The sequence below is a fragment of the Myxine glutinosa genome, chromosome 2 (genome assembly GCF_964187855.1).
Source record: "Myxine glutinosa chromosome 2, kmMyxGlut1.1, whole genome shotgun sequence".
Lineage (NCBI taxonomy): Eukaryota > Metazoa > Chordata > Myxini > Myxiniformes > Myxinidae > Myxine > Myxine glutinosa.
The window spans coordinates 194,494,242-194,512,325 of record NC_136262.1 but is presented as its reverse complement, the minus strand read 5'-3'; the positions used below and the strand labels follow the sequence as shown (position 1 = coordinate 194,512,325).

General features: G+C 42.1%; 1 protein-coding gene across 7 annotated transcripts in view; it reads right to left on the bottom strand.

Moving 5' to 3' along the window:
- PTPRA (protein tyrosine phosphatase receptor type A) overlaps positions 1 to 18,084 on the bottom strand; it is a 221,923-nt gene that overhangs the window by 37,990 nt on the left and 165,849 nt on the right. For 5 of the 7 annotated variants that reach the window (XM_068106528.2, XM_068106531.2, XM_068106532.2 and 2 more), the window contains exons 13-17: positions 10,303 to 10,467; positions 8,098 to 8,267; positions 6,405 to 6,687; positions 5,496 to 5,589; positions 5,331 to 5,407 (exon numbers count right to left, since the gene is read on the bottom strand). In XM_068106528.2, the coding sequence (XP_067962629.1) occupies positions 5,331 to 5,407; positions 5,496 to 5,589; positions 6,405 to 6,687; positions 8,098 to 8,267; positions 10,303 to 10,467 (789 nt within the window). The remainder of the gene's footprint in view (positions 1 to 5,330; positions 5,408 to 5,495; positions 5,590 to 6,404; positions 6,688 to 8,097; positions 8,268 to 10,302; positions 10,468 to 18,084) is intronic. The other 2 variants (XM_078772136.1, XM_078772137.1) reach the window with 1 other exon arrangement.

The following is an 18,084-nucleotide window of genomic DNA, read 5'->3' as shown; positions in this document are numbered from 1 at the left end:
CATCCTCCGACCCCCCTCCCACCCCGCGACCACCTCTGTACATGCTCCCTTTATCTGCTGTGTAAAGTTCTTGGCAAACAAAGGGAAAAAACAAAAATGTACCCACTCAGTTCATTACGTACGAAGTAGAACTGGGGAAAAAAAGCTAGTGCTGGAAAAACGCTCCGGTCACGTATGCTTCGTTATAGGAATAATGTTCATTTGCATTTGCTGAAGGTTTTCCTTCTTTTTCAAAGTTTGGCCCCAGACGATGGCCTGCTGCGAATAATTAGATAGCTCCATGAAATGTTGACTTTTATAACGTGTGTGTGTGTGTGTGTGTGTGTGTGTGTGTGTGTGTGTATGTGTGTGTTGTTGATTGTTATCTCCACAATTCGAGTTTCAGAAGGTGGAACGGAGTCCTCCCAGGACTTGAAGTATCAACCTTCGTTCTGATGAAGGATCTTGATTCATGGGCTAAGTTGTGAAGTTGTGTTATTCTCAGCGTTTTGTTCAGAGGGCTCTTTTCAGGATCATCACTGAGCCCTGTACAGCCTCCAACTATAGTTTGTGGTAATGTTCCATGGGATGGTTTGTAGGATATTTGTAAGGTTATTTTTTATCATTTGTGTTGCTCCAATTATCACTGATCACTGGTACAATTTTGGTGCTCTCCAGCTTCCGATATATTTTCACTTAATTCTTGCGATCTCTATATTTGGTTATTTTTTATTGATTTCTGTGTTGTTTCGACCAAAATTACTGGGTACTGAAACCTCTATTAGCAATGCCATCTTTTTCTTTTTTTGTATCTGAGCTTGTATCTTTTGTATCTTTTGTATTATGTCTAGTCGCATTGCTTTGGCTTCAATGTTCACGCTGGATGGGATCATCAGATCGTATGTGAGCATTATGTCCTTATTTTCAATTGTTGTTTTTGGTTCATGTTTCCACAAGTTCCGAGAAATTGGACACTGAAATTTCTGCAGATGAGCCATTACTTACTCGAGTCTATATACTTTATTACTATTTATACTTTGTTATGACTTTTGGTGTACAGCTGTTCTGACATGAGTTTTGTTTACATCCCAATAGGAGGTGACTCGTGCTCTCTGTTTCTACACTTGTCCGATTGGCTCAGTCTTGCCATTTTAAAAAAGCCATTAGTGTAGTGTCCTTGGTCTTGGGCATTTATTATTATTTGTTCTCCGTCCCTATTTAGCTGACCTCTTCTTAGCCATGAAGATGATCCGTCTTTGTCTATTCCCAAATGTGTCCAACTTATTATTATTATTAGGTTTACTCTCCATGAAATGGAGAGAAACCTATTATTACTGCTAGAGTTTTTCTTATTATTATTATTATTCTTCCACCCTATTTTGCACCTCCGAAAACTTCATAATTAAGTTTCTCAGCAACCGCTAGTCGGATTGACAGGAAATTTTCATCAAATGATCGGCTAGGCTCGTAGAATTTTATAATGCTAATGATGACGTCATAGGTCACGTGGTATGGGCGCCATCTTGTAAAACACCTTCAACTTTGCCCCTCTGTATCTCCGAAACGGCTCAATGGAAAAATTTGAGGAATGGCTCATTCTAAAGAACTCTGCAATGGGAACAAAAAACATGTGTATTGAGTATATCAAAAATGCTAACGTTAAGAGGTTAGAATTCGTCAAACACAGTTTTTCTCCCCCGAAAATGAGATTTTTTTCCCCAGATGCTTAGTTAAAAAAAATTCAGAATGCGAAAATTTTCGAAGTCATACGTCACATGGTTCGGCCGCCATCTTGTTTTCCGTGAAAAAACACAAAAAACCCTTTTTCTCCGCAACGGCTGAACGGATCGAGACCAAACTTGGCATGCATATTCGGATACCCATGACGAACAAAAAAGTCAGTGAGCACGATGTCATCCGACACGTGGTTTCAGAGTTATGACGTTTTCAAATTTCAAACTAGAAATGGATTCACCTCCATAATTTGTGGAGATATCGAGTGGAAACTTTACACAAATGTTCCACATGGGGGGATGTTTCATCGTTACTTGAGACGTTTTGATAAGTCACATGGTTTGGCCGCAATAAATAATGGAAGTTAAATTTAAAAAAGCCTGTAACTCTTGAACCACTGCATGGATCGACTTGAATTTTTAATGCAATGTAGCTCTCATCGGGTGGAACAAGTGTCCAAAATTTCAAGATGATTGGATGTACGGTCGCGAAGCTAAAGTCTTTATTGTTGAAAGAAGAAGAAACACACCATTTTGTCCTCCCAGGCCACGATATCATCCGACATCAGTGCGATTGCCATTTTCAGTTTTAATTTCCTTTAAAAAACATTTTCTCTGCAATAATAGGGCCGATTGAGATAAAATTTTCACCATAGGAGGGACTCGGTCTGTAGAATATTTTAATGGTAATTATGACGTCGCAGGTCACGTGGTTCGGCCGCCATCTTGTTTTTCGTGAAAACACGAAAATCCCTTTTTCTCTGCAACGGCTGAACAGATCGAGGCCAAACTTTGCAATCAGAATCGCATACCCATGACAAACAAAAAAGTCAGCGAGCACGACATCATCCGACAAATGGTTTCAGAGTTATGACGTTTTAAAGCATGAACCTTTAAAACCTAGCTCCTCCCTTATTTTTGATCCAATCGAGGAGAAAATTCACAGATCTGTTCAGCATGTCAGTCTACTAAAATATCATTTTAGAATTTGCGATAGGTCACGTGGTTTGGCAGATATCGTTAATTAAACGATTTTTTTTTTAATGGATATCTCTTGAATCGCTTTATTGATCGACGTGAAACTTCATACTGTAGTATAAGTCATGAAGAGTAACAAGTGTGCAAAATTTCAAGATGATTGGATGTACGGTCGCGAAGCTATAAGTCTTTATTGTTGAAAGAAGAAGAAACACACCATTTTGTCCTGCCAGGCCACGTCTCACAGTGAGTGCTATTGCCATTTTAAGTTTTAATTTCCTTTAAAAAACATTTTCTCTGCAATAATAGGGCCGATTGAGATACAATTTTCACCATAGGAGGGACTCGGTCTGTAGAATATTTTAATGGTAAATATGACGTCGTAGGTCACGTGGTTCGGCAGCCATATTGTTTTTCGTGAAAACACGAAAACCGCTTTTTCTCTGCAACGGCTGAACAGATCGAGGCCAAACTTTGCAAGCGGCATCGCATACTCATGACGAACAAAAAAGTCAGCGAGCACGACATCATCCGACACATGGTTTCAGAGTTATGACGTTTTTAAGCATGAACCTTTAAAACCTAGCTCCTCCGTCATTTTTGATCCAATCGGGGAGAAAATTCACAGATCTGTTCAGCATGTCAGTCTACTAAAATGTCATTTTAGAATTTGCGATAGGTCACGTGGTTTGGCAGATATTGTTAATTAAACGAATTTTTTTTTTTTTAAATGGATATCTCTTGAATCGCTTTATTGATCGACGTGAAACTTCATACTCTAGTAGAAGTCATGAAGAGTAACAGGTGTGCAAAATCTCAAGATGATTGGATGTACGGTCTGGAAACTAGAAGTTGTTATTGCCTGAAGAAGAAGAACCACAACACTTTTTTTTTGACCAGGCCATGTGACATAACCACCTCACGAGCTAAGGGTAGCTCGAAATTAAATTGTCTTCGGATTTGACAGTCGCTAGAGGGTGTTAACATTCGAATGCAACAAATCTGGGCAAATTCTGATGAATTTTCGTAAAACTACACGATATTGTCATTTACATTGGAAAATAACATTGTAAAACTCTCCGCCGCCTCGGCTTATTTCTCGCTCTGAAGTTCATCCTGTCTTCAATTTTAAGGAGAAAGAGAGGTATCTGCAAGCAATGGTGACCTTTATTTTGTGGAAATCCGATTTACAATGACGAAGTTATCCAAAATCTAACATTTTAAATGGAGCGCATTTCCAAAGTGAATCTTCCACAGGTAAAATATCCACACGTGCAGGCACACCTTACGGCGTCAATTTGGCTCCGATTTCAAATCGGATTTCGATTGTCGCATTGCCTCGGATGAGTTAACAAAATACCACAACAAATTTGGTGACAATCATGAAAAATTTGACCAAGTTCGATCGACGGGATACTTCGTTCTACGCTGACATACGGCACGGGCCACGGATGACGTCATGCCACGGCAGGACGTTCTTCCACGGGTGGCAGATATCGTTAATTAAACGAAAATATTTTTTAAAATGGATGGGGTGGGGGGGATGTGTGTGTGTTTGTGTGTGTGTATGGATGTGCGTGTGTGTGGATGTCTGTGTGTGTGTGTGTGGGTTGGGGGGGGGGGGATATGTGTGTGTGTGTGGAGGGGTTGGGGTGTGCATGTGGAGGAGGGGGGGATGGATATGTGTGTGTGTGTGTGTGTGTGTGTGTGTGTGTGTTGGGAGTGGGGTGGGGAGATGTGTGCGTGTGTGTGTGTGTGTGTGGATGTGTGGATGTGCGTGTGTGTGTATGTGTGTGTGGGTGTGAGGGGGCGGGTGCATATGTGTGTGTGTGGAGGGGTGTATGTGTGGAGGGGTGTTCGTGTGGGGGAAGGGGTGTGGGGGTGTTTGTGTGTGTGCATGTGTGTTAGGGTTGGGGGGGTGGGGGGATGTGTGCATGTGTTTGTGTGTGTGTTAGGGGTGGGGGATATGTGTGTGTGTTTGTGTGTGTCTGTGTTGGGGGTGGGGGAGCTGTGAGCATGTGTGTGTGTGTTAGGGGTGGGGGGATATGTGTGTGTGTGTGTGTGTGTGTGTTGGGGGTGGGGGTGGGAGGACGTCTGCATGTGTTTGTGTGTGTATGTATGTGTGTGTATGTGGGTGGGGGGTAGGGGGAATGTGTGTGTGTGTGTGGGGATGTGTGTGTGGGGATGTGTATGTGTGTGTGTGTGTGTGTGTGTGTGTGTGTGTGTGTGTGTGTGTGTGTGTGTGTCGGGGTTATATCCAAGGGGGTTGTGTCAAAGCATGTCCAATGAAAGTGGGGTTGTATCACAAGTGGGGTTGTATCAAAAGTGGGGTTGTATCAACAGTGGGGTTGCATCAAAAGTGGGTGCGAGTAAACCGGTCATCACTGCCAGCAGTTTTAAAGTGGCAGTTCTAGTTATTATTATTTTTCCCTGCTATTTTGTCATTCTCCCAGTTGTCACAATATATATCTGTTGCTATTTTGTCTTATATTTTTCTTTATCTTTTTATGCAATCAGTGGGGCTGTATTTGCTGCTGTTTTGGTTTATCGCCCCATCAGCCCATATGGTTAATATAAATACATGACCATTTTTTGTCCTCAAGGAATAGAAATCACGGGTGAAATCTACAAATCCCTTACATCAATGAATGAGGCGTTGATATAATCTGTATTCTCCTCTCCTCTCTTCATTGGAATGATAACACGATTAAAATCATCTGCAATCAACAAAACAATAATCAGCAACATGTTGAGACACAAAACACAACCTCGTGTTAAAACTTGACTAATGCCACGCATCCTTACAAGGTATAATTTGCAACACTCTGTTCTTCTTCATGTTGGCAGGTAGGTTTCCTGTGCGCATCTTGTCATTTTGAATTTTCACACTTGTGAGTTTCTGTTGAAGAAAAGCAACTGTTAAACAACACTTTGTAGTTGGCAGAATCCATATTCACAAAAATATAAAAAAACGCAAGTACAATGGAACAAAATGCAAAAGCACAAAACTTGAGGTTTTGTCGAAAACCAAAAGACCAGATTTGCCGAGTCCCAAGGTCGGCTTATCTCCCACCGCAGGCAGGTTGGTGGACTCAGTTTTCTTTAGTCTCACTTTTGATCTCGCTCCTCCAGCCTTTTTGCTCCCCTGTCTTCCCCTACCTTGCCTGGCCACACCGCATGCGCTTCCTGATTTCCACACCTGGTTACCCTACTTAAATTTTAAACTGCATGCTCACCCCCATTCCATTGTTGTATTCTCGATATATCTGTGGAATCAAGTCCCTGCATCTGTTGTTTCTTATCCCTCCAAACTACACATTTCCAAGGCGAGTGCAACAGAGCCTCCAGCACGATCTCAATCTGGCACCAAATGATCATAATGTAAAAGCTTTTGTGTCATATAACCCCATAAGGAATAAAACTTGTAGATGCCGCATCAGCTTCATGATGAGTGGTTGTTTTGCTGAACTTTTAAGTTGTCAGTTGTAGGCCTAAAACTCAGTGTTATTTCAAGCAGTACAGAATGCAAATAAACAAATCATCAAACATGTATTACAAAAAAATAACACGAGTAGTGCAGCAATAGTAGTAGTTCTCGCAAGTGATGTACATACATTTGCTACTAATCCCTTTCTATTTTGATATTCAATACCAGACCATGTATCAACATTTACACCTAATTTACCAACTCCCATCTATACACAGCCTCCATACCTTGTATTCCTCCTCCAATCCATTGATGCCAGATGGCTGTTTGCTGTAAAGCTTCTGCAGGTGACTCTCAAGTGAAGTCACCTCGAGCTCCGTATCCCCATACAGGTTGTACTCAAGAAGTGCCTGATAAATGAACACGTACTGCATGTCTGTCTGCACCATTTGACAGCGCTGTGCACGGATCCGTGAAACAAAGCCAAACACATCCACCTTGTGCTCCGCCTGGATCATGTCTAGCATGGCATCAATGACTATGAAGGTTCCAGTACGGCCAACTCCAGCACTAGGGTAGAGGTGGGGGCCAAGGGGGGACAGCAGTGACACAAACACAGTCATGCAAGTTAGAATCAGTGCTACCAACCACAGTGGCTGGAATCTTTACTGTGTGGAAGTGATGGTTCAAATAAAAGCAATGCTCTTTTCACTGGCATGCCACGGCTATCACAGCAAACATGTGCAAAGCCTCTTCATATTTTCAATTTCTCTGTCCCTTAAAAGGATGTCGTGCAAGGTTCTCACAACTAATTTTTTAAGGATATGAGCATTTAGCAAAACCAAAGATGGGTCACACAGCAGCCTTCGGGGCTGTGGAGTAGTTCCGAGATTTTTGAAAAGTTAATGCTAAAATGGGTTCATAGATCATGAGAAATAGTGCAGTTGTGCAGGGATTATTCTGTTTCCAAAAAGCCTCTCCTCCAGGTGCAAATGGCTTTACGGCATAACGCTTAGATAACAAGCATTCTGAGTATTGTGCTGCAATACATGTCCCCTACCGGCAGTCTGTCGTCCGGAAAACTGTTGGGGAAATTACCAAAGTTCAAAGTGCCATAACTTTGTCAAAAATGATCGAAACGTCGTGAAGTTCGAGCTTGATCTGTAACTTATCATGACGAAACCATGTACCAAGTTTGAAATCATTAGCATTAAGAGTTTAGAAAAAAAGTCTGGAAAACTGTTCTTTGCGTGACGGACGGACAGACTGACAAACGGACAGACCGACGGAGTGCAAACCTATAGTCCCCTCCGGTGTACACCGGTAGGGGACTAATAAGAAGACTTTAGCATAAAGGTAGATGCTATATTTATATTCGATAAATCTCCGGAACAGAACTCTCATCATTATTTGCCATTGTGTCATTTCCCTTCTTTGAGTATTATCTTTTAAAGGGAGAAGATAGAGAAAATACTCGTAATAGGCATCTACAACCATCCTTGCCCTTGTTGTGGAACTCACTTTCTTACCTTCTTTTTCTTCAGCACTCAGTTTTTTTTCCTCTCTTCGCTTATAATTTTGTTTTCCCTGCAACCGCTTGTGCGATTGACACGAAACTTTAAACATAGAAGCATTTATCTAGCCATTAATATATATATATATATTTTTACACCTGAACTACAATGTTTTAATAATTTATGTTGAATAAATTATACAGCTCCATATGTGCATTTTAACAAGTGTTGGCATTTTACATTCACATTCTCCCTCCCCCTCACTGTCTGTCTCTGTCTCTCTCTGTCTGTCTGTCTGTCTCTGTCTCTCTCTCTCTCTATCTCCTGAAACCGTGTTGACTTTCTCAATGCTTCCTTTACATTACATGACAGAATAGTCCTGTCCAACATGTGACATATGTCGAAACTGCTCGATGAGACTTGAATAAAATCTTTAAAAAGGACATCAAAGGATAAATAAACCAACCTGCAATGCACCACGATAGGTCCAGCATATTGCGGATTACACGTTTTCACTTTCTTCAGGAACTTTAGCATTCCGATGGGAGTAAAAGGGACACCAAAGTCAGGCCAGCTGGTGAAGTGGAACTGGGTTACCAGGCGAGGAGATGACTTCTTATTTGTGACATCCCCTACCTGATGGAACCAAAAAGAAAAAAAATCAAAAGACTTCAAAACAAAAACTTTATATAACTCAACAAAAGCATTGAATAAATAATTTATAGCATAGGAGGAGGTGTATAGGAGCAATGAAATCCCTTTACAATAACTTGGTTTTAACAATAATTATGGGCTGGCAGGATGGCCAATAGGTACGCACACTCGCCTCGAAGCCTAGAGGTATGTCTAGCCTGGGTTTGAATCTTGGCCCACCTGGTGGATCCTGTAGATCATCTGTAGATCCTGGTGTTTCACAAATAGGGTAATTCATCAACGTGTGTGCCGTCCCTCGGATGGACGTTAAACTATGCGTCCCATCTTCCAGCATTAGTTGGTGGACATTAAAGATCCCATGGTGCCATTCACGAAGAGTAGGCGGGCCATTGCTGGCACCCTGGCCATAGTCTAAATTCCTGCCTTAACCTATAGCTAATTCTGAGGGCCTTTCACTCGCTCACCGCAGGCAGGTTGGTGGTCTTTCTGTCTTCTACCGACTCCTTTCCGGCCTTGCTCCCACTGCTCTGTCTGTGCTCTGCCCCCAAATATTCCTGCAGGACGCACAAGATCTGCCAGCAACCCTCTTATTGTGAAACTACCAAAATCAAGACTCTCTGCTCACCTTCACTCTTTCATTCTTCTTTTCTAACACCTCTGGAACAAACTCCCACACTCTCTTCAATCCCTCTCCTCCCTCCAGGTCTTTAAAACAGCTGTTCACCAGAATATCTTATCTTCCCCCATCCAAAACCTTGATCTTTTCAACCCGTGTTAAAACACCCCAAATCCGCCTTTTTCAATCTCCAACTTATTTCCTGAAATTCCTAGTAGTGTTCATTTGCTTTATACCGTGTACCCCTCCCTCCTCCCCCAGCCCTCTCCCTTACACAGATCTACTGATGTCCCTGTTCTCTACTGTTGTTGTGCTTGTAAGCTTTCCTCTCTCCTCCTCTTGTCTCCCGCCCGTTCATTGTATGTTTTATGTGTCTGTGCATGTGTTCATGTTTAATGTGTTAGCTTTTACACGAGCCTCGATTCTGTATACAAAAACAAAACAAAAAAACAAGGGCACTGCATCAGCGGCACAGCCGCGCTCTCAGCCATTGATGCTACTCACAACCTTGGTTAAATACGAAAGAACAATAATTATAACACCTTCTGTTTGTAGAATGTACCATTGAATCTTTGAAGTCCATTTGCAAGTACTACCAGACAAGAAAGTCAACAATGTCTCCTCTAAAATAATATTGTACTTTATGATGTTGGAACAGCAGGACAACAGATGATACACAGATCCTATTCTTTAGAAAAGGGAATGAGTCTATTATATGCACAATTCCATGTCAACTTGCACTCTTTTGTTTAATCTTTGATTTCATGCGATTTGGCCTGAGTGTCGAGGTCAATGAGAAAACATCACAAGTAAAAGGTCAGGTCTCTCAATCAACTGGATCCAAAGTTATAAGTCAAAGATTTGACCTCCGATGTCTCGAGTGGTTAAATTATATGCTTCTGCTAACAGTTTTTACTTATTAAAAGCTACGAAGACATATTGTAAGCTATTATAAAGTGAAGTCTTAATGAAACGCTAATTTTTCATAACGTTGATTATTTGGCGAACAAAGCAATCAAAAGTAAATAAATAAAAACACAAAACACCAAGAGTAAATGCCCAGTAGGTGGCAATACCGTACTTACGAAATATTTGCAGGTTTACTGAACAACGAGCAATTCTGGCAATGTCTTGAAATGAGATTGCAAACTATTTTTAAAATTGTTTTGCAAAATTTCCTGCTGAATGAACGTAAAAGCATGAGATTATTTATTTCAAACAGTCTGAGGGTTAAACAGCTTTTAAAACTGGAAATTAATTTTACAGGCAAACCTTACGGCAGTTGCTTCACACGTCAGTAACTGCAACGCTCGCCAAAGAAACAGAAAACATGAAGAATGAAGCAGTTTCCAGGAAGTGACAGCATGTGCAGTAATATAGCCACGACTGCTGACAGCTTACAAGTGAGATGGCAGAAATGGTCTCGGCGTGCGTGTGGTCTGGAACCTGCTGGATGAGGAACTTTCTGATGGTGTAATCCACAAGGACAGTGACATCCTCAACAGCCACACGGATGCTGCCATATGTCCAACATCCTTGGTCCGGCCAGTACTGTGCACATTTACACTGGCAGAGAAAAGGGGTGAAACAAGGCAAGGGAGATGAGCAAACGAGACAAGATATTAGAAATAAATAACTAAATAACGAAAAACATTAGTTGCAGCTTTTCAATCCTTCAGTCCCTATAACCGACGAGGTCAGTTGATGCACTAATCAAGCAACTCAAACCTTGTTACGAATCGAGACTCCCGCTACCTTCATTCCATTATCTCCCTTTAATCAAGTTTGTATCCCACCGGCTTTTGCATTGTAGGCTAACGTCATCAGAATCCTGGCCATTTGCCAAATCCTTGACCATATTTGTGCAGGGGCACGGCATCAGCAGCACAGCGATGCCTTGGTAATGGGGCAACCAGTGGAATGAATTCGCAATTGATCACGAAAATATTCCAACAGGCATTTCCCAAATCTGATAAATAATTTCAAGTGTTTGTGTGTTACTCTTTCATGGCCGAACTGTAGCACATAGAGGCCCTAAATTTTGGGTGTAAGTACTTCATAATGTGGACAAACTTTTAAGCTGCCACAGATTGGCCTTCAAGGTCGCTTTGAGGCCACCAAAGGGCACCACTAAAAAGTGTATATTGGGATGTGAGGTCAAGCAGTGCTGCCGCTGGCCTGCAGGGAAATGGTAACCACCATGAGGCCAATAACTCAGTGGCTTTTCAATGTCCAACCTGTCCCGAAACCTCTGCCGAGAAAAGTTCACCCGGACAGGGAGCAGCAGGTACCCCACCCCCATTAGTGAATACTAAACTCCAGTTTGCAGCAGCAAATCCCATAAAATCGTAATTTTATTTCAGATGAATTATATACTTGAACACTGTAGAACACAAATCGCCTTTTTGGCACTTTCATGACCCTACCATTTCGCAGTGCTTGGACTAAATATTACGACATTTTACATCATGACGATCAATCAAATTTGCTGGTCGCAGACTCTTTCCATGTCCTTATTTCTCAAGACTGCACGAGGTAAGATGTTCTATGAACTCTAGTTTTCATTTTATATATGTCCTTGTGACTTCAAAGTTGAACTTGTCCGAGACATTTACAATACAAAGCTTTCTGTTAATTTGGCTATAATCCTTGTTGTCCAGTTATTTTGCTGACGAACAGACGAACCCACTGACGGAATTGTTGCAAAAGCCATCCACTCAGCCTATGGCTACAGTGAGGGTAAGAAAAAGAAAAATACAAATAATAATAACTTGAACGGCACTCGGTAGAGCGCATACCTCCGACAGGCTGAACAGTTTACGTTTTACATCCCATTGATATGCCAGATCTGCATTCTGACCTGAACAAAGATCCAATCGGCTTGTTCTCATCACCTACCCAACTCATCCACCAAGTTTTGTGATAACTCATTCACAACTTTTTGAGATATCGTGCTTATATATCGTTTTTGGCCCCATCTCTCAATGGTGAAGAATCACTGAAAAAATTGTAGTATCCAGATCTGGATCTTCATCAAAATCTAAGCAATTCGACCTCATCAAAAACCCAACCTGTCCACCAACTTTCATCCCAATCCATCCACAAAGTTTTGGAATATCATGATATATGATATAGTCTTTGCCCCCATCTCTCAATTCTGAAGAATCACTTAAAAATGGTAGTATCTGGATTCTCATGTACATATATAGGACCATATATAAATATACTAGCTTGGCTTGGCTCGCTGCGCTCGCCTCACCACGCGTCGTTACAGGGAACGGGCTTATTTTAGCTGAGGATAATGACTGTACCTGAGTTGCTGTTGTTACGGATTCATCACTTCCGTTGTTGTGGTTTTCATCCACTTGAAACATTTCTGGTTCCATGTATTATTATTATGGTGGTTTGAGGGAAATGACGTTTATTGTTGTCAAAAGGTAAAAAGGTAAAAGTTTTAAATGAAACCGGAACCGGACGACGAGAAAGCGGCAGGAGAAGAAAAAGAGGGCGGGCGAAAGAGTTGGAGAAGAAGCTGGTTGCTTTGCGGTCTGGATGGAACGTTGTCGAGCAAGAGTCACGTACTTTGGATTTCCTGGGGAAAAAGGATTCCTGCGATAGTGGTTATCGCTGTGAATGATCATCCTGCGTGTCAGGTTTGGCGTTAGATGGCGAAGAATCATCGCCGAGTCGTCGCGACTCGAGAACGAGCCGTCGGCCATTTTGACTCGCGCGCTTCGTGCGTCGAGCAAACTTTCCTTGCTTCATCAACCGTTTCCACCGCTTTCAGACGTATCTGTGGTGTGTGTGTGCACTGAGGCTTTTGATGATTACTTTGCGGCTCGCCGACTGTGAACAATGAGAGTTCATACCTGGAGGGCACCTTTGGATTTCCCAGTCGCCGTGAGTGCGCCTTTGTGCCGCTTTAACCACGTGACCCTTTTCGCCGCTTTAGCCGCGTGCGCCTTTGTGCCGTTTTGGGCAGCGTGACTGTGCCTGTCATCTGAACGAGATTCTGGTTTCGATTCGACATCGTTCCATTGATCACTGGAGGGGATCAACTCTGACCTCGAAGACGGGAATATAGAGACATTGGGGAATGTTATTTTCCACTCACTTGGAGCACAGTGAGTTACCTTATGCATGCTGGCTGATGGTACCATCATAGGAGATACAGTCACGTGAAAAAGTAAGTACACCCCATGTAAAGTTTTGACTTTTTCAACATATTTCAACATACAGCTATTTGATCTTCATTTCAACAATATTGATAGATAAAGGTGATATAATGTAACAAATATCATGAAACATTTACATTTTGTAGTCCATTGTATAATTTAAATAAACACAAATGCAAATTTCGCATGTGGAAAAAGTAAGTACACCCTTGGCTCTAATAGGTGGTATTGCCCCCTTTGGCAGAAACAACCTCAAGTAGGCGTTTCTTATAACTGTCTACCAGTCTCTGACATCCACTGGGAGAAATTTTTGCCCACTCCTCCATGCAGAATTCTTTCAGCTGTGCGATGTTTGAGGGGTTTCTTGCATGCACAGCTCGTTTCAAATCCCCCCACAACATCTCGATGGGATTTAGATCCAGGCTTTGACTTGGCCATCAGAGAACCTTCCATTTCTTTCTTTTCAGCCATTCCTTGTTGGATTTACTGGTATGTTTCGGGTCATTGTCATGTTGCAAGGTCCACCTTCGGTTGAGCTTCAACTTTCCGACAGATGGCCTCACATTATCCTCAAGCACCCTCTGGTACAATGACGAATTCATAGTGGATTCTATGATGGTGAGCTGCCCAGGCCCTGATGCAGCAAAGCTGCCCCAAACCATAATATTTCCACCACCATGCTTTACAGTTGGTATCAGGTTCTTGTGGTCAAATGCTGTCTTTGGTTTTCACCAAACATGTCTTCTGGTACTGTGGCCAAATAGCTCTACCTTTGAGTCATCTGTCCAGAGCACATTGTTCCAGAAGTGCTGGTCTTTGCCGAGGTGTTCATTGGCAAACTTTAGTCTTGCCCTGATGTTCTTTTTGGACAGCAAAGGTTTCCTCCTGGCACACTTCCCATGTAGATCAAATTTGTGCAGCCTCTTTCTAATGGTAGACTCGTGCACCTTGACATCAACAACAGTGGCACGAGCTACATGTAGGTCCCGTGATGACATTCTGGGGTTCTCAGAGACTTCTTTCAGCATCTTTCGGTCTGCTCTCGGGCTGAACTTGCTGGGGCGGCCTGGCCTGAACAAGTTGGCAGTTGTTTGGAATCTTCTCCACTTGTAGATGATCTTCCGGACAGTTGAATGATTGATTTCAAATTGTTTGGAGATGTTTTTAAATCCCTTCCCAGACTCGTAGGCATCTATAACCTTCTTTCTGAAGGCCTCAGAGAGCTCTTTTGATCTAGGCAAGGTGACGCCGCACACTTCAACAACAAAGAGCAAACCAAACTAAATGTCTGAGGTTTAAATAAGACAGGTTCCTCCAAGATCCTCTCTAACGATGTTCTAATCATTTGCACCTGAGCTGGTGCACCTGATTCTAATTTTAGGTATTTGAAGTAGTGATAAATGTCGGGGTGTACTTACTTTTTCCACATGCGAAATTTGCATTTATGTTTATTTAAATTATACAATGGACTACAAAATGTAAATGTTTCATGATATTTGTTATATTATATCACCTTTATCTATCAATATTGTTGAAATGAAGATCAAATAGCGGTATGTTGAAATATGTTGAAAAAGTCAAAACTTTACATGGGGTGTACTTACTTTTTCACGTGACTGTATATTAATTGTACTCTTGATTCCTATTATTGTTGTACTGTTATTCTTGTGTGATTTTTAATACAATATTTGTTTGTATTATTGGTGTTTGTATTATTTGCATTTGGTGTGATTTCACCATTGATTTTTGACACAGGATAACATATTTTTCTGCCGTGGCTTCTTTCGGGGCTCGGTGGTACACCGTGACCAGGGGGTCGGGGAGGAGCACGTAACAATGTGTTGTCATGATTTACACCAATCATAATACAAACAATTATTTTGCACAAATTTATTTGTAGTGTTTGTGATATTACATTTTTATAAGCAATTTAGGTTGAAGATTTAGGTTGAAAAAATACACAAAAAAAAAAAACAACCCTCAGCACGTTCATACATGAGGGGTAGGTGCAGACTGGAAGTTTGGGATGATTACACCTCACCACCACGTAATTCAAAACACCTCACCACCACGTAATTCAAAACACCTCACGGCCACGTAATTCAAAACACCTCACCACCACGTAATTCAAAACACCTCACCACCACGTAATTCAAAACACCTCACCACCACGTAATTCAAAACACCTCACCACCACGTAATTCAAAACACCTCACCACCACGTAATTCAAAACACCTCACCACCACAAAATTGCAAGTACAAAGACCTAATTTTCTTGGTCATCCATTATGGAAGAAATGTCTTCTTTTTCATGAGAATTATCTTTGTTCAAATGAAAGTCGAGAAACCAGTCATACAAGTGGAAATGTAATTCAAGCACTCAGGCAAATGTTTACTTGTAACCGCAAAACAATGTGCACAGCCTCACTTAGGATGATTGAGTTCTTAATCCGTCCCTCCTGAGGATTCCTCAGTGGAATGTCTCCAATTGTTTTTTTTTATTATAATGGATGTGGTTCTATCTTGGCATTCATAAAAGGCAGCGAGGTATGCGAAGCACGAAAAGTAATAAAAATTTAAAAGCCCCCACGTACCAGCATAAACAAACTGTTGTTAATTGGGTTACAAGATCAAAATGAAGTGGCAAGATGCCACACTGGTACCAGCACCTTACCATTCACAAACCATGAGAAAACCTGCAGAAATGGAAATGGTCAACCTTGAATGTCATCCATATCCAGACTTGTGAAAACAAAAAAGCATGACATACAAATTCCAATGGGGCTAATGGAACGAAAGGGGTCATATGGGAAAATAAGGTGGGTCAAAACCCCAGCTTTTTAAATATTTAATACAAAGATTGGCTCTTGTAAGAAATGAGCGCGCACACACACACACACACACACACACACACACACACACACACACACACACACACACACACACACACACACACATGCCAGGATTCAGATTGCAGTTCAAAAGTTCGACAAAAACAAACACGAGAGCGCAAAGGGCCAAATAACCCGGAGAGAACTGGCAAGAATGGATGTTATGTATTGCACTGAAGGACTTCTGCACATCAATAAGAGATCAGGTAAGTTGAGTGGCTTGGGCAAAGGGGCCAATCTGTCGTTTTGAAAGTGCACGAGGAAACGCAGCAAGAATTTGGAATCAAAGCGGCTATTGTGGGCCGAGTTAAACTCCTTCATAACAAACATGAAGGTCACTCCACGTGAAAACAAGAGGGCAGGTAAAATTAAAGTAGCCTTCAGATCCAGTTGGGAAATTTATCGCTGCATTCCCAAATATGTAAAAGAAAGTAAACGTTATATTTACCGTGGTCACAAGATTTCCAGATGTTTGGACTTCGTATTGAAAACACACAAACGGATATCACATTCCATTTACAAAATGACAGAAATGGACGCCACGCGAGGCTCCATATTTGATTTAGCCAACAGTATCCAATTAGGTTGCAGCTCACAATCTCCACAAAGTTGGGCAAACCATACCTTGTCGAATTACCAGCAGGATGTTGTTAACAGCTGCACTAACACCCTACCAGGCCTCCCAAGCCATCCCCATCCGTGATTATCGTCGTGGCTAACAAATGCCCATAAACGTGAAACAAGGCAAGCCCTCATTGGCACACCCTTTCTGATTAAATGCACATCATGGTCTACCTGGGGAAACTGCACCAAAAGCACAGCTTTGACTACCAATAATGCAAGGAGAAATATATATATTACATTAAACGGGGCCTCGTCGTCCGGGATTAAATTCCCTAACATCCTCGTCCGGGATAGAATTCCCTCACATTCCCAAAATTCCCAAATTTGGAATTTCCTAACATTCCCAAATTTTTTCTAAAAATGTAAAAAAATTTGTGTGAAGGTTAACAGGTGCTAACTAATAGTCACCATGGTGTTTAACGCAGAGAAGTTGGCGGCGTCCCCTAATGAGGCACAGTTCCAGGCGTTAAAAAGATCAGAACTCATGATATTGGCCAAATATTTTAACTTGGAGGTCCGAGTTAATATGAAGAAAGCAGAGATGCAGACATTGGTGGTAGAATCTCTGGTGGGACAAGGAACATGGAAAGAGGTAGCCTTGGATTGGTTAGCCGAGGAAAAAGAAAATGTGGAGCTCCGGAAAATGGAGATGCAACTGCAGAGCCAGAAAAGTTAAAAGCAGAGGAAAGGAAAGCAGAAAAGGAAAGAGCAGAACAGGAACGAGAATGCGAGGAAAGAAGAGCAGAACAGGAACGAGAACTCGAGGAAAGAAGAGCAGAACAGGAACGAGAACTCGAGGAGAGAAGAGCAGAGGAAAGGAGAGCTGAAGACGAAAGAAGGAAGAGGAAGAAGATGCGGAGCGAGTGAGTTCGACAAGAAAGTCGAGCTGCTTTAAGGTCTGGAGCAGGCGTTTGCGAACGAGGGTCACGAGTGAACTTTGGGTTTCCTGGGAAAGGGATTCATGCGACAGAGTTGTTATCGCTGTGACAGATAAACCTGCGTGACAGGTTTTGCGGTTGATTCCGAAGAGAATCATCGGAGTGCCGTTACGCCTCGAGAACGGATCGGATCGTCAGCCATTTTACCTCGCGCAGGATTTGCGCATCGCTCAAGGTTTTTCACCTCGCTTTAACCATTTTCACCGCATCCAGACATTAATCTGGTGTGTGTGTGAAAGGTGGATTTTGAATGGGAAATTGTGGTTCGCCGAGTGGGAGCCGTTGAACGTCCGTACCAGAAGGTGTGATTTCCCCGTCACTTCGGGAGGGTGCCTTCACCCATCTTTGGCAGTGTGACTGTCAACCGAGCGGGATTCTGGTTTCGATACGACATCGTTCTGACGATCACTGGAGCGGATCGACTTTGGCTTGATGCCGGGATAGAGACGTTGGGAATGTTCTCGTTTCACTCACTTGGAGCACAGTGAGTTACCTTGTACAAACTGATGGTACCATCATAGGAAAATGATATATTGGTTGTACAATTGATTACT